Source organism: Macrosteles quadrilineatus, unplaced genomic scaffold, assembly GCF_028750875.1.
Source record: "Macrosteles quadrilineatus isolate MER2022 unplaced genomic scaffold, UCM_ALF_1.0 Scaffold_8__2_contigs__length_117827958, whole genome shotgun sequence".
NCBI classification, from domain to species: domain Eukaryota; kingdom Metazoa; phylum Arthropoda; class Insecta; order Hemiptera; family Cicadellidae; genus Macrosteles; species Macrosteles quadrilineatus.
The window spans coordinates 117,378,626-117,403,077 of NW_026542601.1; the positions used below are offsets into that span (position 1 = coordinate 117,378,626).

General features: G+C 35.5%; 3 protein-coding genes across 3 annotated transcripts in view; 2 read left to right on the forward strand and 1 right to left on the reverse strand.

The window, feature by feature from the left end:
• Nucleotides 1-955: 955 nt before the first annotated feature.
• LOC129001554 (transmembrane protein 231-like) lies at nucleotides 956-6,669 on the forward strand. Its single transcript, XM_054428880.1, has 5 exons — nucleotides 956-1,146; nucleotides 2,497-2,681; nucleotides 3,659-3,787; nucleotides 5,383-5,605; nucleotides 6,351-6,669. The coding sequence occupies exons 1-5, from the start codon at nucleotides 1,008-1,010 to the stop codon at nucleotides 6,614-6,616; spliced, it is 942 nt and encodes a 313-aa protein (XP_054284855.1). The 5' UTR covers nucleotides 956-1,007; the 3' UTR covers nucleotides 6,617-6,669.
• A 260-nt stretch (nucleotides 6,670-6,929) lies between these two features.
• On the reverse strand, nucleotides 6,930-21,048 carry LOC128999899 (vacuolar protein sorting-associated protein 52 homolog). Its single transcript, XM_054426657.1, has 14 exons — nucleotides 20,947-21,048; nucleotides 19,861-20,070; nucleotides 18,337-18,512; nucleotides 17,570-17,667; nucleotides 16,758-16,911; nucleotides 16,072-16,204; nucleotides 14,963-15,151; nucleotides 14,326-14,481; nucleotides 12,456-12,610; nucleotides 11,261-11,345; nucleotides 9,960-10,163; nucleotides 8,742-8,919; nucleotides 7,967-8,120; nucleotides 6,930-7,566 (listed from the first exon to the last, which is right to left on the reverse strand). The coding sequence occupies exons 2-14, from the start codon at nucleotides 20,065-20,067 to the stop codon at nucleotides 7,473-7,475; spliced, it is 1,983 nt and encodes a 660-aa protein (XP_054282632.1). The 5' UTR covers nucleotides 20,068-20,070; nucleotides 20,947-21,048; the 3' UTR covers nucleotides 6,930-7,472.
• Nucleotides 21,049-21,253: 205 nt separating this feature from the next.
• Nucleotides 21,254-24,452, forward strand: part of LOC129000695 (uncharacterized) — a 30,622-nt gene continuing 27,423 nt past the window's right edge. The window contains exons 1-2 of the mRNA XM_054427656.1: nucleotides 21,254-21,363; nucleotides 24,168-24,392. Of these exons, the coding sequence (XP_054283631.1) occupies nucleotides 24,168-24,392 (225 nt within the window). The 5' untranslated portion in view covers nucleotides 21,254-21,363. The remainder of the gene's footprint in view (nucleotides 21,364-24,167; nucleotides 24,393-24,452) is intronic.

The window sequence follows — 24,452 nt, forward strand, 5'->3', positions numbered from 1 at the left end:
ATCACAAGTTTGGTTAGGTTATGACAGTTTGATTTTATAATTATAAAACTAAACAAATTTTATACTTTTTTTAACTATAAATTGAAAAAAAATATCATGATGGCTCCCGTGAGCCCGTCCGGAATGCGACCCCCCCCTATTCCATTCCCTGTTTCCACACCAAAACAAAATGAAAACCGCTGTACCACGGCCACCTTTTCTCCATGGTCACTTTAGCTGCTGACGTCTATAGATAAAAACATAAAACATAATATAGACTATGCCACCAAGAATAAAAGTAAGGCACTTTATATTGGCACTTTGGAAAAAGATTAGAATTTTTTTTCTTCTTGTGCCTAACGCCTGACTTGGCATTACAATCATGCGTATACTTGCGTAATGATTTTTTATTTATCTTGTTATTAATTTCTCCTGGGATGAGCTGATGATACGGTTAATAACGCTGTTATATAAAGTTATTAATATAAATTTGTTATAACAAAATTTTCTGTGGTTGCATGGACTCGTTATTTATTCACCATTTTAAAGGTAGTCGTGCAACCCAGGAGCACAGAATAGATTCTGTCACAGATAATATAACCCCTACTAGTAGTAGGGGTTATATTATCTGTGATTCTGTGCTCTCTGCGTGCAACTGCAACACCACGGGGGCAATAATGCTTTGGTGATCTTGGTATGGTGTACTCCATGTAGTTTTTCGTTGCCATGACAACAAGTCAATGTTTATAACGGTTTGACTTTATAAACAAACAAATTAACAAAAACATTTAACATACAAAACATAACACAACGTACGTAATCCCCTCTCAGTTCTCAGATACCGTACTATACAACACTTTAACGTAATATTAATTTTGTATGGTTGGTTGGAAAGGGGTTAGAAAGGGACCAATATACTGTAATTAGTCTGTGCAACTTTGAACTACTAAATATTTTTACCATACTTTTGTTTTAGGTGGATCAGCAAAAGTGATGGGTGCAGAATTTTGATTGATGTTCTGTTGAAAATGGCTGTGTACAATGTGTTTAGTTCATGTATTTGCTATAACTATAAAACGTATGTTTGCTCTAAAGCTACTGTTGTTCTTGTGATACTATCCGTAATGACAGTGATATTTCCTCTGATATTTACCTACAAAAGTCATGGTAAGTAAATAATACTTATAACTCTTAAGGTATTTCATAACATTTCAAAGGTGCATACCAACTTAATTGTTGTAGACAAATATTTGCAATTTTACTAATTACTTACCGAGTACCGGTACTGTAAAGATTTCTTCTATAGGTAACTAAAATGTTTAGTGATGGGATAACCGAGTGGTTTCCATGACCGAATAATCAATCAGTTATTTTTTGCGTCAATCGGTTATTTTTAGTTGAATGAATTACCGAATCAATTTTAGTCATTATTCACTGTCCCAAACCACATCTAATTATTATCTAGCCTATAGCATTTAGTCATTTAGCGTCAATCGGTGATTTTTAGTCGAACGAATCGCCGAATAAATTTCAGTTACATCGGATGATGTGGCAAACTAAATCAACTAAATAACTAAATCACCGAATCGCTCGGTACTGGTAAGACTAATTTAACGGAATCAGGATAAAATAACCGAATTAGTCTGTTCTGCTTCAATAACCGATTGATTCGGTTATTTTAACCACTAACTTCATTCCCACCACTAAATCTGACTGAACTAAGACTGTCATCTAAGTTCCTGCCAATTGACCGACTCCAGGACTCCCCACGACCCGTTTATAGTGGAGTGAATTCAAGAAAAACGTCAATGAAAATGGTAAGACACGGTTAGGAGATTAAGTCTTCTTGATGATGGTGGACAACAAACTTTTGTGAAACTGTAGTGCTTGCTCAGAATGCCACATTCTAATCAGGCCACTCAAGAAAGCGATATACCTCCGACTCCCTGACATGCATTCATAATTATGGTCCCTCAGTTACACGAAAGCTCCTTTACCGTGAGGGGAAAGTGAGGTATGACAACGTTATGGGTGCTGAAGTAGCCTACACCTCAGAGTCGAGCTTTGCTCAGATCACAGATGCTTGTGATCTTGATAATGTGATATTGTGAGGGGTCGTTGATGTACAAAGTTTTCTTAGTGATCACTCATTATTTAAGTCAAAGGAGGCAAAGCCCGCGGCTAACAGTAGTTTATACATAATTTGCCTCCAGGATTGATTTATTGACATAAAATGAGGCTACTAACCTGTCGTCAATCAGTCCTATATTGTGGTGGACAGGTTAGTAACCTCATTTTATGTTAACAGCTAGTGTATTCATAAAGCATGACCATATACATATAGCATGATCACTGCTTGAATAGCATTAATAATCCACAAATTGTTATGCATGCAATTGATTGTAAAATGGTGATTTTTTTGTGAATAAATACCGTAGATAAATACTACAATTTTGTAATTTTAATTGATATTAAACTAACTTTACATTTTACAAAATCAGAATTTATTAATTACAGGCTTCTGGCAGAGGACAGACACTTACCAGGAACAACCTAAGGTTAATTTCTTGTACGATTATGTGATATTTTTTGATGTCTTAAAGTCATCTGGCAAAAGATCGGATGATGGGATATTTTTGTGTTCCAACCTTGAGAGGTTAACCCTAATGACAAGGAACCACAACCATTGTCCATTTATCAAGGTAAGAAGAATAATAATTTGAAATATATCCTGGTAATAAGTTTCGAGTTTAATGCAAACTTTACCTTTCTTTCCCATTTCTAAGTAAAGTATTGAAGCTTTGTACAATATAGCTCACCAAACATCAGACAGAATGAGGTTCTAAAAACGAGTACCTACCTACAACAAGAAAACAAGATCTTATTTTATCTGTTTCAAGTAGAAAGTCATTTGATGTCCCAGAAAGACATTAATGCAAGTACATTGCTCTGAACCGCAAATGTATGTTACGGTAAAAATTTTCTCCGATAGTTGGCTAAAAAGGCGATAACATACATAGGTATACTTTTTAACAACTTGTTTACACTCCTCACCACTCTAAAATTAGCACGAGTACATAAATTGATGTTAACGGCATACACTTAACTAATAAAAACCTAGGCTAAATGCCTATTTCAATACATAAAACAATATTTGTGTAATAAAGTTCATAAATAATGAGGTATTTTTGTGAAAAGAACATCTTACCTTAGTACTCTTAAATTATATTATACATACAGTAGAACTCCAACTATCCGAACTCCAATTAACCGAATCTCCAATTATCCGAATCGCTTATTTCAACAATTTTAAAAACGTAAAGCTACAGTAATAAGTTTTGCAAAATATCAAAGAATTGTTATTAAACACATTTAGCCAATTTTGGACTTTGATGGAACACTATTGACTTCATAACATGTATAGAACACTTGTACTATGAGCATTGTAAACTGTAATAATGTTCTGATTTAAATTATTATTAATTAAAAGTTCACTTAGTACCGAAAATGAGTATTTTTCTTTAAAATTCCCGGAATTCCGGTAAAACTCCGATTATCTGAATTTTTGATTATCCGAATGGGGTCTGGTCCCTATTGATTCGGATAATCGGAGTTCTACTGTAATTAAAACACTGTACCCTGTACCTATGTAATTTTAACAGTTTATGTATTTTATTAGGCATATGAAGAAGACATTAATGCAGATGGATTTAACGATCTTCTGAAATTTGAAACCAAACTGTTTCTTCCACCAGGTTCACATGTTAATGGATTATCGATTATGTTGATGTTTGACTACAAACTTTCAGTAAGTTGCTTCAGTAATATAATATATACTTAGGTAATACAGAGTGATTTTAAAATAAATAAACAACTTTGTTGGTAAAATACAGCTATGATTTAGCTGTGACGAGAATGCAGCTTTAATTTTTAGAAAGTAGGTACATCCAAACCGAACTCTGTGGAAGATAGGCAATACTCTCATCTATAGTGAATATCCTCTTTCTTAGCCACTAGAGATTTAATGAAAGAGGCGGTACTAACTCTTTATCCATATCTTTATACTCACTCGAAATTTAGTAAAATCTAGGCTACTTGGATAACCGATGCAAAATTGGGTTGTTTTTATCAAATGAACAGTCAGTCCAGTAAAAATCACATAAAAATATTCATATTAAGACGGTGCCAATAATAGCTTATGTAAAGATATTTTAAGCTGTCTCCTCATAATCATGCAAACTTTGGATTGAGGAATTTGATGCTCAATACGACCACCAATTTGACTTCTTTGGATAAATTCACTTATTCCCGAAGATTGGAATGTTTTGATATGTACTTATTCCCTTGTTGTGGCTATGTAAATAAAATGAACTCACCATGGAGCATCAGCTACAGGCATCCAAAAGTTCTTTTCCTTGTTCAAACATAGAATGCTAAACCACAGATCAATGGCATTGTAGAATAGACTTCCTATTAAGAGGGACTTCATTATACCGGGTTCTAAATAAACATTGAACAAAAGTAGCTGATCGGATCTTTCCAAAAGCCTAGCCTGAGCACACAAAAATTTATCTAAAAGTTTAAGACTATTTTCTTCTTAAACACTAAACTTTTCCAGGTTTGAATAGTTGTTGACAACCAGATGTTCCAAACAAAACTTGAGGTATTTTACAATTTTTTGGTATCAAATACACTGATATAAGTTATGTGACAAATTGTGTATAGATTTATAACGCAGTTCACTTCTTTTGTAATCAACCTGTATTTTTCTTTATTTGGGAACAAAGTAGGCTACACTTTTTATGCAAAACTGTTTAACCCAGAAACCTCATAGCTAAATTATTTTGAAACTTAGGAGCATTTCTTCCTCGTGCATAATACTGTTAGTACATTGTGATAAATAAGTTATGAAAAACTTAAGCGCTGCAATTAGTGAAATTTATGCAAAATTCATATTGTTAAAGAGGTAGCAAATGCAATAATCATATATATGTAGGAGTATTTGATTAAAGTGTTACTAATCAACAGATATAAAATTTACAAAAACAAAATCATACCCAGGAAGCCAGAAAACCTAGAAATTGTGAAAGAACTTTAATGAACTGTAAAACAAAATAAAATGTGAAGTTTGATGATGGGGGAACAAAGAATTGTACATTAAGTGTGATGACCTGGAATGCTAGGCATTGTAAGTGTATTTTAATGACTAAGGAAACCAGGAACTATGTGAAAATTCTAATGGCTTGAATAAACTGTGAATTTCACGTGAATCTTGATAACCGATAAACTGGGAATTTCACGTGAAATTTTATGACACGAAAATCCAGGAATTGATGTCGGGCAAGACAGGAAGCTGTAGGTGATTTTTGATGACGGGAATTGTATGAGTCAACATGTTTACAGAGCTACTGCAGAGCACAGTTGGAGGGTGCGGCTTATGTCTACCACAGCTCTCCTGTGTCTGGTGCTGGCGTCTCTGTCATTGGAGACCTCAGTTTAGTTCAGCGGCAGCCCCTGAATCCTCGAGGTCTTGACTTACGATACAACAAAACTGTTGTCCCGATGGATATCAATGATAATGTTTTTCTCATGTCCGATATTTTGATGGCCTACGCTCAAAGAAATTGTGAGTAACATAGGAGAGCGAAATTAGCTAAATTTCTTTGCATTCCAGATTAATTTTTTTAGGACAATATCTGATGATACTAGCTGTACAAATTATTGTTTAATAGGTTAAGTTGGTGTTGTAGTTTAAGAAGTTAAGTCTTAAACTTTGTGTCATGAAAAAAGCTTCAACGATTCTTCATATCACCAAGGCTCATATGAAAATCATATCTCAAACTGTACTCTTTACTTTACAGTAGTTTAAAAAGTTACAAAAAACATTGTACACACACACATTGTGTAGTTTGTTCGGTTGTGCACAATTGTAAAAAATTGTGCTGCTGGGCTTTTTAATTTAGATATCAGTAGGCTGCTAGGATGTTGAGCATACACTGAGAAAGTCAGTATTAATGTAATAGTTTTTAAGCTGAGCAGGGCCGCTTTAATAAATGGGCTCAGGGGCGCAAGAGATTATAGGTTTGTTTGGGGGCACAAATTCCTCAGCAATGAAGAGACAGAGGGGGGGGGGGTATAAAGCGATCACATGGGCCTGAAGGTTTATCAAGACAAGACCCACCCTCCACCATCAAGGTCGGCCACTTTTTATGCTGGCTGTTTTCTAACTCAGGAAACCCTAAAAAGATTGGTACCCATTTTACACAACACCTCTTGAATCTGCCTAATTTGTGTAACAACTTCCTCTAACGAAATTTACATGTAAATATGTGATGCAAGAACCTACCATCTAACAAGCAAACTGTTTTCAGTGACTACAAGATTGACAAACGTTTACATTTCTTGGATCACCAAACGTGTGGATGCCGAGCCGTTCACGGTTGACGTGACAGTCATGTATCCAGAGACTACTGTTAGATACACTCCAACTACTTGGCAAGTTATGCGACTTGCTTGGACTCAGTTCTTCCCAGTTCTCATTGTATTTGTCTACTTGTTCAAATCCATAAAAGAATTCATCTTCAGCAACCAACTGGTCACAACTTACAGAGAAGAGCCGCGGGTGAAGGGTTATTGAGGAATGAGGAAGGTTTTAAATAATGCAAAATGTAAACATTTATCCAGTTTTGTGTGAAGTAATGTGGTTTACTTTTGTATTCAACTATTTTAGATACATTGTGACTTGTACTTGCACATATATTTCCTTTTGTAAAGTGTTTTGTTTTAAGTTTAAGGCAATAATTGTGGAGGTAAGAGAGCTGGTTCCATTTTCGATTGTATGGTTTGAGGTGAGGGTGAGCCAAAAAAGTTGAGTTTTTTGTTGATTCAATTACAGATTGCAATATAATTCTGCCTAAACGATTGATAATGGGACTAAATTAAAACAACAGTTAAAAATAGCAATTTAATATGAAACTTGTAACATATAATAGCAGTCTACAGTAGACTCGCTCTCATTAACACCCTGCTGTGTTGGACCCTGGTGAGAATTTAAAACAAGGGTCAACATCAAAGGTTAAGACAAATTAATGGATGTGTTATCAAAACATAGCTTACATTAAGCCTCCATCACCAAACATTGAAAACAGCAATAAATCTGTACAGTGAGCAGTTACTGTTCCAAAACCAGCAGTTTTCATTCAATTGCTAGATGATGAACAGTGTGTTTACATGACTATGGACAAAGCGACCCATGTGTGAATCAAAAGTGGTCGTTTTAACTAACCAGTCCCAAACAAACAGGTCCAGTAAGAGGGAGTCTACCAATAAAAAAACATACATTGTGTAAAAGAAAAACAACAAACAAAATACAGCATAAATGGTGTACATATAAAACAAATATTTACACAGAAAAGATACTTTAAATGGAACGTTTGGAAGATTGATTTACAATAAAATCACAAAAGTATTGCACACTAGAACTAACTTGTGAATTAATAGTTGGTTTTGTATTTTTTGATTTCCACCATGATGTGGTGGATGTTTGTCAACTGGGCTTTGGTGTTGGGTGTAAGTAGCTTGCTGAACCTGAAATCATTCCACACATATTACCTCGTGATGTACCAAATGATTAAACAAATCAACAGCCAAGATTATGTTCAACTTTCTAAATGCATTTGCAACACGATTCCAAACTGATAGAACCTGAGTGGGTAATCACCACAACTATAATAGAGTTTGGATGTTTGGAGAGGCAACACTATTTCTTAGCGATTTTAAAATATGTAATAAATCCAATCTAGATGTAAATGATAAAAAAATATAAAAAATAGTCCCAGTTCAAAAACATAAATGAAAACTGAAAGCTTTACTGTTCTGACATACCAAAGTATTTAAAGTACAGTTATAGGTGTTTTAGCAATCACTAATTTTGAAGGAGGTGTATTTAATGTTGTAGAATAAAGTGAGATACATTGTTTAAACTCACCTATGGTAATACTGAACCAGCTGAGTCAAGGCTAGCTGCAGCAATGTGGAGCCTGTAACAAGGCTGGGAAATGATGACAGAACCTCATGGTTGATCAACTCTAAAGAACGCTTCCATGTGTTGGAGAATGACTGGACCAGCTGCAGAGCCTTGCCTGTAATTATTATGATTGTCATACTTGACCTATAGTTCAACCGCTTAGAAAGCGACCTCCTCCAGCATTGGTTTAGCATTAGCGCGTAGGTCGTTTTCTAAGCGGCCGAACTATAGTCTGACCAATGAATAATAGGTTGTGTTTCTAAATTTCATAATTGAGAAGGATAACTTTTAATTTTGTCTTAAGGTTAGATCATTGAATTTTGGATACTGAAGCAGACATATCACATGACCAATTTATATGGACTAGCTAAAATAAAATTTGTACTTAAAAAATAGCATATTTGAATACTTTAATACTTTTCGATGAAATGGGGACCATTCAAAGTAGGTATAATAAGCGACTTACATAATGCTATACAGTTTGAAATTCTATTTCCTACTTTTGCTACTGGGATACCGTAGTTGACATAATAAAATGCTATAGTTTTAAAAAAGTTTTAATAAATTTGGCTTGGTTGAAAATTTAGCAAAATTCAACAGAAATCCATAATTTCCAATCAGCACACTCTTGGCTCAATACCACTGTGTCAATTTTTATTATAAAACAGGCTACAACTTTAACATGAGAATGGAATATCTAATTCTATTCATAGTCATATGTCGTGGGCTGTAATACCTTCTTGTTTCTTGAGTGCATCACCCTGTCCCTTCTCCACCAACGCTTCTCCCTCCTTAACAAACTGCATCACTCCTCCGAAGTACGGACTGAGGATCTCCTCCACATACTCTGCACTGCGGCCGCTCAACTGCTCTCGGAAACTGTCCATCTCCTTGGAGCTGTCCCGTGTCCTCTCCTACAACATTTAGTAGATAATAAAACAAGAAAATAAGAAAGAACTGCAGAAACCAGTGATTTATCATCATTCATCCTCGATCGAGATTCAATGTAAGATTTAATAGGCTTTGATGTTACGTGATTTATGCTGGTTCTGTGCTACATTACACATTTACACATTTTATTGGAGGGTAAAAAATCTGTTACAAAATTTGATTCACTCAAATTTGATTTTGATTTGATTTGAGCATTCTACAAATAACAACTTTTCCTGGACAAAACTGAAACCAATGTTTGATGTCATTGTGATTTGACCAAAAATTGACTTGCTATTTTTTTTAAAGCAGTTAATTATTTGTTATCAAAGTTAAAGAAATAGTTAATAGAAATTACAGAAGTCATAGTTAATTTCAGAGTAGTTATACATGATAAATTAACTAATTTTTGTATGGGTTTCTTTAGGCAATTTAAGTCTTAAACACATTTGCTGTGGCTGTGTTAGACCTCCTTCATTCATAGTAGGGCTGAAATACAGTACAACCTCTTTAATTCAAACTAATTGGGACCAGGGGTAGTTGGGACTATTGAATAGTTTGGATTATAGAACATATTGTTGTTTTAACATAACAATAGCTAAAACGTGGCTAAAATGAATCGTAATTGTCACGGGAAAAATGATAAAATGCTTTATAAAGTAAAATACAGTGTTTATTTAATACAGCAGTAAACATAGTGAATAAACAGTACTGTACATAAAATACAGTATACAATAAATAACTACTGTACTGTCTATAGAGAACAGCAATGAGACGTTCGGATTACAGAGGTTCGGATTAAAGAGGTTAGGTTCTACTGTATGACAAATTGCATCCCCATCTTAATTAGTAATATAAAAAAAGGTAAGGTTGGCCAATGGCCATGGTGTCAGCTTTTTACAAACACACACACATCCCTTTTTTATTACAAACACTCCCATCAGACAACCACACAACAAAATTAAATACATTACAAAACCTCCCAAAACTCTGCCAATCTATTCAAAGCATCACATGATCATACCATTAGTATAGAGAGGACCATGTCATAGTTGTTGATGAGGAAGATGAGCTGTTCCTTGCGCTGGGGGAAGATAGCAGCCATGCGCAACACATAGCACTCTACCTCATCTAGCAGCTGGGCTAGTAGTCTGGTCACCTGCTCATCAGGGAAACTCTCACTGATACCTACGATGGCGGCACTGAACTCTGCGTACCTTCGTGTGATCTGTAGGAAAATAATGTAGCATACCGCTGCTGTTGTCCAAAATTGTATCAACAAAATGCAATAATCTTACTAGTTCTTATGCAAGTGCAATGCTGTGAAAGCTTGCAACTTGCAACACATCAAAATATTCAAAATAAATAGCTACCAATAACAGGAATCGGGAATGTAACACAAGACGAATAAAGATATCCCTATCATCTCCACAATAGAGACATTTAATTGGATTTCAAAAATCCCGAGTTGAACTTGTGATTAATGAAAAGTTGTACTGAAATAATGTTTATTTTTTGTTTTTACTAAACAGGTGATTCATTAAAACAATTAATTTTCCATTGATGATACTAATTTTAGAGGGTGAAATTAAAATACCAAGTAACTATTTTTAACTATACTATTTCTTTAACCATCATTAAAATCCATGATTTAAAACTTAAATGTCTTTAAATTAAAGTCTGTGATTTCATATGGTAAAACAGAGGTCATATTGAGGCGGAACCATTTGAAAGCACTAATAGTCTTATTCCTTGTAATGTGCACACTTGGAGCTGCTCAGGCAGACGGTGGCATGGTCATACTTATGGCCCGACTATCTCTGTGCAATCTTTTTTAAATTTAAGAAAATACACAAACCTGATGGTATGAATTATTTAATTTGAATCTCCTGTTCATTTTTATACCAAATTTGAGGTGAATTTTTACTTGTTACTAACCTAACTAATACTATCAAACTGTTATCTAATTAGATAACTCCATAAAGATCAAAAAATTAACCTAAAATTTAGAATAAGAATGAAAAGAAGATTAAAATATATTAATTTAATAATTTATACCATCAGATTTGTATAATTTCTTATGTTAAAAAAGATTGAACAGAGGCAGTAGAGCCAGAAGTATGACTCACTGTCTAGGCCTTGATCTGCCTGAGCAGTTTTAAGCGTGCACAATAGACTTAAAGGATAAGACTATTAGTGCATTTGAACGGTTCCACATCAATCTGACCTCTGTTTTACTATAGTGAAATTAGTGATTTCTGTGGCTTTAATAATCGGTAGACTTCCTATGTAAGATAAAATGACAGTAAAAACCATAAAACTTACATAGTGTGGTTTGGTTTCTTTGGTGAACTTAGTTGGATCACAGTCTTTAACGCTCTGGATGTTCAGGCGGAACACATACTCAAACCTATAAAACAATTCAATAATTAATTATAGTTGCACGTTTTGCATTATTTTTACACTAATTATGTAATATTTTTCCTAAATGTGAGATTTTATAAAGATACATTTAAATTAAATTAATAGGTAAAGATTAATAGTGTTTTGCCAAAAAAGTGCCATGATGGTATGTATAAATTCTACCACAGTTAGGAACCAATTCTTATTGAACTTTGTACTCTCTTATCGTGTGTCCACCAAACACACTCTAAGATGAGGTACCCCAGCCAGACGCCAGTCAAACCTCTACAATATCAATGAAGGTCGGTGAAAGCATTTTTCTCTCTCAAAAACCTTAAAATCAGTATCAATCATATAGATTTCATTTTAACTATCTTCAACAAAGAACACAAGTATTTTTTTCCTGTTATAGCCCAATCACAATCTATTTCCAATCAATCTAACAACCACTTTTTCATTCTTCCATCCAAAATAATTTCCACACGTGTTTCCCTTATGATGGATACATCATTATTTCCAAATTTAATAGCTCACAAAATCCAATGCAACTCCTTGTATAGGTACCTAAAGATAAATAAAAGTGTTGAATATTGAAAATATAGACGCATAGTTATTACACAGCTTTGAGATTACAGTGTTTCACTAGTTTGACAATTTGACAAATTTAGAATAGACTACAGTATTCAAGCTGTTCTGCGGGAAAAGTATTTCATTACAGTATACTCAGAGTACTCAAACATTCTTGGTATACCACTGCCTTCCTTCATATTAAGTTAATTGCATTCAATACAGCCTTCAGTATTCATTGATGAGAGGTTATAGTACTTTAAGACTAATATTCCAGATCAACAAGGAGAGTATGGACCCTGTAATCATTCTATCTTTAACTATAGCCTGGTGCACTGTAGCATAGACAAAAATAATTAAGAATAGACTGTCAGCTGTTTTGCGGTTACCATAGGCTCTGGTGCACACCACTGAGAGCGCCGTGTAGTTACGTAGCGTGTACCCCGTAACTACATGGCGCTCCCAGCGGTGTGCGCTAGAATCTATGGTAACCGCAGCACAGCTGGCGTTCTATATTTAATTATTTTTGTCTACGGCTGTAGACATCTACCTTTGCCACAGTATTGCTTGCAGAGCCTCCCAATACTGGTCTAGAGCAGGCACAGCTCGCTTGTGGCACAACAGCTGATATCTCATCACCAGATGCATACACAGGAACAGTGCGATGCCGTCGTAGCAAGACGACACATACGTCTTTAAGTTTTTCTGCAAATCGATAAAATAATAGTTGACAAAAGTTCTAAGATGTGATAATCAATAATACAGGTCTAACCAATTTAGGATGAAAATAGGATCTCAGTGTGATTTATTTGATTAAGAATTAATTCTAAAACTGATAAATGGATTTGAGCGACCAAATAAAAATCACTATTGGAGCGTAACGTATCTAACCTGATAATTAGACCAATTCGTATATACCAAAGAAAAAAAAGTGGTTCGGATTCCACTATAAACTGTAGCACAGAAAACGTACTAACTATAACCCAGAATGCCAACCGCATGGTAAAAAGCATTAAGTGTTTTGAGAGAGCTTTGCCTGTCAATCCGTAGGCAGCGCCACCAGCGTTGCTATGCTATTGCATGGCAACGCTGGTGGCGCTGCCTACGGATTGACAGGCAAAGCTCTCTCAAAACGCTTAATGCTTTTTACCATGTGGTTGACATTCTGGGTTATAGTAGTACGTTTTCTGTGACTGTAGGTCCCTTAGTCGCCATTAGCTGTATGGGCTATTAATTAACAGCTGTGTCTAAGGAATATGTTGGCCTTAGTCACTAACAAGACTACAAGATCGCGCCACTCATCATACACTCATCTCCATTCATACTTGGCTTAAAATACCTACTTTGTATGGTCGCCATTTCAAAGAAAAGTATTAAAGTATCAACCCTGTCTTACTTATGTCATCTTTGTCCGGTGTCTCCTCACACTGCCCCTAAGTTAGGATAAATTATTTATTTCTATAGCTACATAAATTAAATTTTATTCAAAGGATAACTTGGAGTAAATTTTTAGTTCTATTACGATTGTAGTATCGTTATAGATTATAGTATCGTTAGTATCGTTACGAATATGTACATAGCTATTGTACGTTTTGTACATAATATAAATAAAGATCATTTGAATTTGAATTTGAATTTAGTAGACAATTAAAAGAGATGTCGCCTAACTATAAACAGGATCACTTGATAATACAACAGTTAATTTTAACATTTCATTCAATTAAACATGATCCACAGGCTAAAAAATGTTCAATCAGAGGTCTAAGGTAGGGATGGATGGGTCGCCGTGATCCCGGGTGATGTTCATGATGGCGCCATGACCACAAGACACGTTAACGATGGTGCCATGTTTTCAAGACACTTTGATAACAGCACCACAAATGTGGGGCATTAAGACGATTGAGCCGTGACTGCAAGTTGACAATCGCGTCATGATCCCGGGTGATGTTTATGATGGTGCAACCATCACGGATTATACTCATAATAACATTGTAATGGGGGCAAATTACAAAATTTTAATATTATTAAAGCTTGTACTGCCGTTAAGCTGCCAAAATATCAGATGTTAAAACCCTACTCAGGTTAAAGAAATGTAATTACATTCGGTTTAAGCCCAGTTTTTGGTTAGCTAGCATTGGTTTATAATTAGATTAGAACAGTGAAAATTGTTTTTGTTTTGTCGTTATTGCTATCTTCAAAGATATTTAATCAATATTTCCAAAACAAACCCTTTTTTGCTCGGGGAATAATATCCTGTCACAAAAATTGGGAAGGAAATAAATATCCTGTCCACGCCTGTCCCAAACTAAAAACACAGTCCCGTCCATCCCTAGTCAAAAGGAATATTTAACTAAAGCCCTGTAGTAAATACAGTTTTGAGAATTTTCCACACAAAACTGTTAATATCATCTTAGACTCACCACCATCAGGTTAAGAGTCTCACTCAGTATCCGGTTGAACAGTTCCATTGCCTGGTTGGCCTTCACCATGAAGAAGTCACAGATGAATAGATACTCTCTACATGCGTTGTCCACTAATGCGTACTGCTCACTGCGGAACAGGGCTTCGTACGGGTACTGTTGAACAATAACAGTTTAATTATCTAACTTAAATGTGTAAGTAAAAAGTAAGTATTCATACCTAGAGTGTAATTTAATTATTCATACCTATAAAACACAATTTGCCTCCAGCATTGAGGACATCAGCTATACATTTTTTATTTGCAAGTTCTTTTTGCTGTTTTCACCTTAGAAAACAGTTGTCATTGATAAATATTAAATCACAACATTATTTAAATTTATTTGTATTTATAACTGTGTAACATTGTAAACTCTAAAAATATACCCTTTTGTCGGGATTAACACGTTCACTACCGCAATAGTACTAAATTTTTCAGTCATATAGACCAGCAACGCACATATGGGACAGCTGGTCACATTAAAATAGACTGACGTCGCATATTTGCGTCGGTGTACAATGTTATTAAACTGAATCAACAGGTGTACTAAAACTGACGTCAAATCTGACCAAATGTAGGCTACTTTCAAAGAGACATACTCTGATCTCGCTCTTCTGCGCTGAGTGAGGTATGATGATGTCTGCCTCTAGCTGTGTGGTGAGCACTTCCCCTCGGCTGCCTATAGTGAACACAGTGTTCTTCTGCTTCAGAGATGACTTGTGGAACAATCCCTTGTGTCCTGTCTCCTCTATGCCCATCAGGTCGTCCTTCCCAGCTTGCTCCTCAAACTGCACAAATTGATATACAAGATGAGGTAATTTAACAGCCCCAATTTTAAATAGTGTACATTTTTCAATAGCACATAAAAACACAGCTTATTTTATGAACTTGATGGAGTAATTTTTCCAATCCTTGAAAACAACACCCTTCAAGTGATGTTGTGTTGTCTTACTTGACACTCTCTTAGCCACTTGAATATTCCATCCATTACTCGTTTTAGCATTTCATCAGGAATCGCTTAAATTTCCTGGACAATCCACAAACCTCTGGTGAGATTTTGAAAACCTTTAACTTAAAGTAGATCATAGGGAGGACCCCAATGAAAGAAAAGAGCCAGAGAGAAGAGAACAAAAACTTCCAACAAAGCTAGCTGGCCTCTTTGGACTTTGATAAACTGCACTGATTTTTTTCAAAATTTGCTGGTGTACAAAGAGTTTTGCGGATTCTTCGAAAAAAAAAGAAACTAGTATACTACTATTAAAAAAATACTAGTCAGAAAGGTTTATGTTACCATTTTTACATAATCCAAACTTATGATATTTTGTAATAGATTCGGAGCCCCTTTTAGCCTTGCATTTGCTGTAAACATGGGCCTCAAAGGCCAGTGTGTAGAACATCAAGCAAAGCAAACAGTGTGACGAGATTGAGTTGTAGTGATAAATTAATAAGGGTTAAGAGATTGAGTTGTAGTGATAAATTATAAGGGACGAGATTCGAGTTGTAGTGATAAATTATAAGTGGCGACACTGATACGCAAACCCAGTAAGACACTGTTGCCTCGCTTACACAGAACCTCACATAACCGACTGAGCAATAGACTCACCTAAACGATTTTGTAAAGAAAGAAAAAACTACGCAAAATTGAACATAAACAAATGAAACTGTAAATTTACGCAGTTGGTCTTGAAATGAACTAAGTTAAACACACCTGTAGCTTCATAAGCTTCGAGGAGTAAGACTTGAAGTAGGAGAAGTAGATCTTACTCATTGTATCCACATACTCTCCACAAATCTCCTGAGCAACGGCTCTTTCATTAGCGAGAGTGAACTCGAAGTAAAACCTGCAATGATAAAATGTATTAATGCGACAGAAATAATAGACAATGAAAAAGTTAGACTATAGTCTAAGTTTTACTTTACATAGGTAAAGTTATTATGTTAATTCTTAATATTTTAGGTTACTCAAGGACAAATATATTTCAAAAATATAAAAGTTGATAAACCATCACCTGCTTCTTGGTGGTTTGTAACTAACCAGACCTAGCTGTACTTGATGATTGGATTTTAATAAAATTGTATAGAAAAAAAGAAAACAGCTAACCTTAAACTAGGCAATACAACACTAAAAGTGTCTCACTTATGTTAAACTCATTTCTATTCATATTTGGGTTAAAGTACAACTGGGTTGCATCCTTATCTCCATAATATGATATACTTAAAGGCCAAATTTGAGGGGGTTTGATCCACCTTAATATAGGCATCCATAAATTTAAAAATGTGATTTTTTAGACACTATTAAAAGTTAGTGGTTTTAGAGTGATTGGAAAGTCTATTAATAGTTTAATCTTAATAATTTTGTTTAAAAACTTAATTTAATACAGGACAATTTCTTACTTATACTTGAGCATCGCATTCTGTGGCACTTGGTAGTTAGTCATTGGCTTTCGGAAACGAGAGATTTGCTCCAGCATGTAAGCTCGAATCTTTGTGACTGCTGCGACTTTCAGCTGTTCAATCACGTCCTTCACATCTTGGCAGGCTTTCACATCTGAAAATATTAAGAAAAATACAATTACAATGAGTAGACTCTCAGTAATCCGGCAGATATAGGACCGTGATACTGCCGGATTAGTGAAAATGCCAGATTAATGGAATGTTATCAATAAAAACACTTAAAATGCAATTAAAACACGTCTCAGAAGATCGCCCGATCGGAAACCGCTATTGGGCATGACTACGATGACGTTTCCATAATCATGGGAGAAGATGATAACGTCTACACGGCCGCGGGAGATAATCATGATTTTGCCACGATCGTGCATGATGACGATTACGTTTCCGTGACCGCAGGAGGCGATGATAACGTCTATACGTCCGCGGGAGATGCTCATGATTATGCCGTGATCGTGCATGACGACTATGACTTTTCCGTGACTGCGGGAGGTGTTCATGATTTTGCCGCAATTGCGCAAGACCACAATGACGTATTTGTGACCGTGGGAGTGGATGATGATGTCTATACAGTCGTGGGAGATAATCAGAATTTTGCGGCAATTGCGGAAGACCTCACCCGTCAAAAGACGCTGGAGGATTACTGGAGTGCCGGAGTGGTTCAGTGCTGGATTAGAGAGGGTCTACTGTAAACTTATATGAAGGCAAATATTTTTTTTTTAATTAGCCTTTATGTTTATTAATCATTGGCCTACCTTTGTAACTCTGCTCCTTGACAAAGCCTATCTTGTGGTTCAAGTCAGCCAAGTGGGTCGGAAATTCTTTTTCTGTCACATTGCACTCCAAGATCCCTCTGAAACAAAACTTTTCGGTTGTAAAAATGAATAAAACATGTAATTGGGGAAAAAAAACACAACTGACCCTGAAAAGAGGTTGGTTGTTAATGTTTATTTTGGATTTAAACTAAAAAATTATGACAATGTTGCTTAGAAGGTGGAAAACAGTTTCAAACAAATGGACTTAGTCAATTATAAAATATCAATGAGTAAATTTGATTGTTGTTAAAAAAGTACTAGGCTTAATTGATGAAACAATAAAATAAATATGAGCTAGTATCATTGAATATTGGATACAGAAGTAGACCTCCAATCTATATGGACCAGCTGTTACTAAATTTCTGCAAAAAAACATGTAGTTGTGTGAGCCAGTCACACAATGTGCTAATGTCTAAAAATTCTATTTTCTACCTTATATTTTTTTGCTTACATAGCTAATGGGTCCATAATAGATGATATAGCTTATAATAAGTCGTTCTATAAGTCTGACTTGATGAAAAACATTGTGAATTTGACAGAAATTAGTAATTTAGATCAGTGCAATCTGTCGGTTGCTCACATCAACTACGACAAATTTGATAAAAAACTTAGCGACAACTCTAGCATGGGGATGGAATGTTTAGTTGTATCAATAGTCAAAGCTAGTATATCACATGACATGATACCAGCTGAGTAGGTCAACTCACGTAATCAGTGTTGGAGGCACAGCAATGTCGTCTATAAACTGACTGAGCTGTGCTCTGACAGCCTGACGATTGTGTAGCTGCTGTGACATAGACACAGACTTGCGTTGTAGAGACACTATCTCACAGCTGATACTGCCAAGGTCAGACTGGAACCCCAGCAACATGCTCTCCATCCTCTGTACCAATCAGTCAGTTTGACTTGTTAGATTATATAAGATGCAGACAGACCATAGTGTGTATGCGATGAAAATGAGTGTGGAAAGAATGAGATGATAGTTAGCTTTGTTAGGGACGAGGATTGGCGGGTTCTTTGCCGAGGATCATTTAAGCAACATTTATTAAAAGCCCAATGATCAAGCACAACTGAGTCCAGTTTTGCACCATCAAAATGTTAACCTATCTTTTTGAAGGAACTATTTTCTCAATGTTACCAGCCGTCTAGAAGAATTTTGATCTTCTTTGTGGACAGCAGCATTTACATGCATACAACACAAGGTGCAAAGACAATTTTCAATACCGAATACATAACTTAACAATCTATGAAAAGGGCCCTAGTTACATGGGTATGAAGTTCTTTAATAATCTACCGACAAACATTAAAAGCCAAATCCGTTTAAAGAGTTTTAAGAATACTCTAAAAAGTTATCTTTTAAACCAAGTATTTTACTCTGTAAGTGACTTTTTACAAAATTAAGCAGCATCGTTATATGTAATTGTTGTTTTAGAGTCAGACAAAAATGTTCTGTAACTTAATTGTATTTTTAGGTTTATATTGAATTGACAATGTCACCAGTTTAATAGCTTTGCTATGTACAAATGTTTTTATGTGACAATAAAGTGAATTTGAATTTTGAATTCTACTGATTACTAGACAAAGGCAAGCAATATAACAACTTAGCAAAACAGCTCCTAAGACTAAGCTCAGACACACACACCAGCTGAGTAGTGAGTGGTTAGTGTTAGCATAACAAAAGCAGTCTGATCCTGAGGATAGTCAGTAGCTTTTTGATGGTTCAAAACAAGACCTAACAGTTTTTGATCATTTGGCTTTTATGGCCCTGAGCAAAGAAACAGCAGGTTTTTGGTCAGTGAAAAAGCAATACTTTAGGCCTAGTTGAATTAAATAAGTTTTTATTTCGGTCTATTTATTTGTATTTGATTAAGCCATTGATATTTATACATTTCTGTTGATAAGCTTGACTGTAAGTGCCTAATCTTGTTACTCTCTAACGCCAACCTTTGGTAGCATAGCTAGGCTACATCATTAATTTAAAATTAAAATTATGAATTTCAACTGGGCCCAGAACTAATCTGGTTTGGAATGTAACTTAAGAAACTTTCAGATTTGATGGAGAAATGGATGGAGAACAACCTCTTCATGAAAATGACCACTTGGCTGTTCTGGCAATTGATGGGATTTCTGATCCCAATAAAACAACACAGCATGCTTAGGCCTAGTAGTTAAAAGTAGGTCAAACGTACCGGTAGGCCTACCTAATAAGAAAAAATAAGTTTTAAACTTACCTCAAGTATAAAATCACATGCTGCTATTTGATTATGTAAGCTAACAATATTTTGACTTTCTTTAATATAATCTTGAATAGATTTATTTTCAACTTCTTTAAGCTCTTGTTCAATTTGGCGTGAGTACTGACGTAAATCCGTCCCTGATTTTAATACCTCTTGAACAACGTCACTCTCAAGATGTTCTTCTAGCTCAACATCAGCCATTTTCTGAAAATGCAATTTGTTATAACTTATAGATTTTAAACATTGTATAAACATACAAAAACATTTTAGGAGCACCTATAGGTGATCCAACTCCACTGTTTCTGGTTTAAGTCAAGTCTAGGTCGGAGGCCACCTTTATATGCGCGCGCTGCGACGGTTATTTTAGGTTGGGTTATCATAAATGGAAAGAACATACTTTAATTGACGTAACTTACTGTTCATATTTGACATGATATAATTTAGCGGCTTTTGAGGTCTGCCTCCCAGAAGGCAGCAATGTCGGCGAGGATTGAGTTGAATGCGTCGCTACCACACCAGATACAGGCAGTGACAGGTGATGCGCACACTCCGATCAACGACCTCACCTTAGCCTACTTGGAGGGGGATTTGGCGAGCGAAAGTATGACTAATCTGGTACTAGTAACTTAACTTATTGTTTGATTCATAATGAAACAAGGAAAGTCCTACAAACATATTTATGATAAACCAACCTAACATAACCGTCACAGCGTGCTGTATATGGGTGGCCTCCGGATAATACCAAAGTAAAGTACCCTCGAATTACATGTGTGGTTGATTCAGGACTACCATAACTGATAACTTACGCTACCTTGGTGTTAAAATATGAGCATTCCAAAACAATAATAGAGTAATTAAAAATTTCCATAGCATGATTTAACTTTTGTAAAATCATAAGAATCTGAATAAGTTATAGGTAGGCCTAGGCCTAGCTAGACTAACATAACCAAAATTAATAGTGTACTAAATTAGGCCTAAGTTAGGTTAAGTAGGAGTGCTAAGCGTACCTAAAAAGTATTTAGGCAATTACTCCGTATGTGTACATTGGGAAAAGATGTAATTTTGTTATGTCTTACTTACAGTTTTTTTCACACTGAATCCCAATCAAGAAATAAATAGTCCTGTAAACATTTAGCAGTAGCATTAGCAGAAGCAGAAATTGGTAGTTAGTTAGAGATAGAGACAAAACACAACAACAGAGAACAGAACAGAGAACAGACAGACCGTCATCAACGGACCTCAGACTGTCATCTTTGACAATCCTTCAAAAACATAACAGCTGACCTAGACCTAAGCAAAAACAAACATATGTTTTTCTCTGAAGCTGTCTGCTACTGCTGAATGCTGATTTCTGTTTTCGTTTTCCTTTCCTAGTGCCAAGTGCCACTGCCATGGCGACTAGGAAACGTCATTTATAAACGTCAAACGGACTTTTACCGAAACGAAATCTTGCCACTGTAAAAATATGACTCATTCTTGAACTATCTTCTTCTAGAGGTAAATATTTGCTTTGTGTCATCAGGTTCATAATATTTGTGATAAAGATTCATCATTAATGTGTTTTTATCTTTTTCCAAAAGGCTACATTGCTACATTAAGTTTTTAGATGTTAATTAATGTTGTATTTTGAGGTTAGTCAAATCAGATTTGTGGTCAATAGGCTACATAATTAGCTAAAGAACTTGGTACTTGTTTTTTCCCCATTATCATTTCGATTTTACCAGTCTTAACCCAGAGGGGATTTTTAGGTTTTATGTTGTTAATCTTGTTAATCTATTTCCTTTAGGCTAGGCCTATATTAAGAACTGAAAAATCCAATTTCTCATCAAACGAGTTATCGATTGCTTACACTGTGAAAAGTGATTTATTTGTTAATAACAATTTGTTAACTTATTCACCATGGGAAGATCAAAGAATGTAAAGTTTACCGACTATTGGTGGGTAGACTAGGACGGATGGCGTCGTCCTGTAATCCAGCTACTAGGAGGTCACGAATTGTGGATATTTATAGGCATGCACTGTGGATGCGGTACTCCCTGGTGTGGATTAACGTCTGCATGGGTAAGTACTACGACTATCCGCAGTACTATCCTGATAATTAGACCAATTCGTATATAACATGGAAAAAAGTGGTTCGGATTCCTCTGTAGGTCCCTTAGTCGCCATTAGCTGTATGGGCTATTAATTAACAGCTGTGTCTAAGGAATAAGTCACTAACAAGACCACAAGATCGCGCCACTCATCATACACTCATCTCCATTCATACTTGGCTTAAAATACCTACTTTGTATGGTCGCCATTTCAAAGAAAAGTAAAGTAAAAGTTAGAAAAGTATCAACATTTTTCTTAGAATTACAGGATTTGTGGTAATAACACGAAATGTTAACTTACAGACAAATTTTGATGGGTTTTATAAAAGTTATCAACTAATGTCCACACAAACCTACATATAGTATTAACTTCTGTGTAAACACGGCTTTAAATGTAACACCACGCCTGAACTCATAAAAAATCCATAAACCCCCTCAAATTCCACCCATACTAGTCCATTGTTTATGTTATTCATGATTCATTGGCCTTCTTCATTGACCCTCTATCAGAGGTAATAGAATGTGCCTAGATATTACGTAAAAAAAACACACAAAACAAGACAACATGTACAACATAAAATAATACTGTTCGTTTGCATGATAGGCAGGCAGCAGACGGCACAAAAAAATATCTGCCCCGCTCCACATTATCCTAAAAATAAACCGACTATGTAGTACGGCCTTTTCAACATCAAGTCTTTCACAACGGCTTTGAATTTCCGGTCATCCAGACATCGATGCTGGGAGAGAGTATGTTGAAAAACTGGATGGCTGACTGGGGCGGGGATGATTTAATAAATTACTTAATCAAGTAGCTCAATACTGGATGATAAATTTATGTCATAACATGTTTTGACACATTGTGTCATCATCAGCTGAGTACGGTACTTCTACTTGTGAAGTGTTGTATTCCACCAGATGGCTTCGTCATTGTTCAATAAATTAAGATAAAACATGAAAACGACACGACACCTAAACATTTAAAACACGCATAGAGACATTAATTGCAGGCCTGCTTGGACAAACATACAGTCGTGCCGCGGGTCGGGGACAGACTCTGTTGCTTTCGTGTTTTATGTTAATTTATTGAACAATGACGAAGCCATCTGGTGGAATACAACACTTCACAAGTAAAAGTACTCAGCTGATGATGACTCAATGTGTCAAAACATGTTCTGACTGAAATTTATCATCCAGTGTTGAGCTATTTGACGTAACGGTAAGTAATTTATTCTTACAATAATATAACTTATACAGCTCAGGGGCTTAACAGTGAATTTAAATTTAACGTTTTGCTCAGTCTTACCCTGGGGACATCACAAATTAGGTTGAGCTTTCCCACCAAGTTCTGTCACTGACTCTTTTGCAAACTCCTCATTAGTTGCAAACTAGACCTGAAAGAGAGAAGATGTTAACCCACGATCTATTGTGCTATCTACTGGCCTAGGAGACAATGTCTTGGACCGCCCAGCCATTGGAAAGTCTACTGCACAATAATACTGATAAAACTAAACACACTCAAGCATTCGGGTTTACTTTAGTTCTTAGTTTGTGCCTTAGGTTGTATGACGTGCCAGACAAAAGTGCTCAGCGTATTTGTTATTAACTTTTGAATTAGTTAGTGATGGTTTCGTTACTCATGATATTTGTTTGATAGGCCTATATCGTAATTTTAAAGTGTTAACTTAAGTTAGCGTAATTATTATTTGTACCATATACGTCCAAAACCACATAGACTACTGGCATGCCCATCTAGTACATCTACAAGTTATGATTGTGGACACTGTTTAGTTTAAATTATCTTCAATTGTTCTATTTAAAAAATGTGTTTTGTGTTCGAGCCTCAAGGATTTTCAATTTGGAAAAAATTCAATAAAAGAAATTCACAGTTATATTTGGAAAAAAAAACCATCAATCTCATATCAAGATTCACCACTCTTGTTACCATCTAAAGTTGACCTATTGTCACAAATCCTCATTAATTATTTCAAATTTCAATTTGCTATTCAATTATTATTATTTCAAATTTCCAGAATCGAGCCTGCTTGGAATCGAATCAGCTTCCCTCAAATTTGAAGGGAAACACTATAACCACTTGGCTACTTAGACTTTTAATTAGGCTCTAATAATTATCTAGCATTTTTGTTTCCCGTGGTCAAACTTTGGTATAAAATATCTTCAACCAACATGCAAACATTATTTATGTTTCAGATGGCAGAGCCCCGGTGTGAGGATGAAGGTATCTTAAGGGAGTGGGCCCCTCTAAGCAGGCTACTACGGGAAGTACCACTGACTGTACGCCGAGGACTGTATTTTGAAAATGTCAGCCTAACATGTGTTGATGCATTACCGGAGTATTTGGCAGTTGGAACAAATATAGGTGTCGTGTATTGGTACAACCGCGAGAACCATAATCTGCAAAGATTGAGACCTGAGGTAATATTTCTTCAGAGTTTTTTTTACACAAAAGATTTTGTAGGGAACATCCCAAACCCT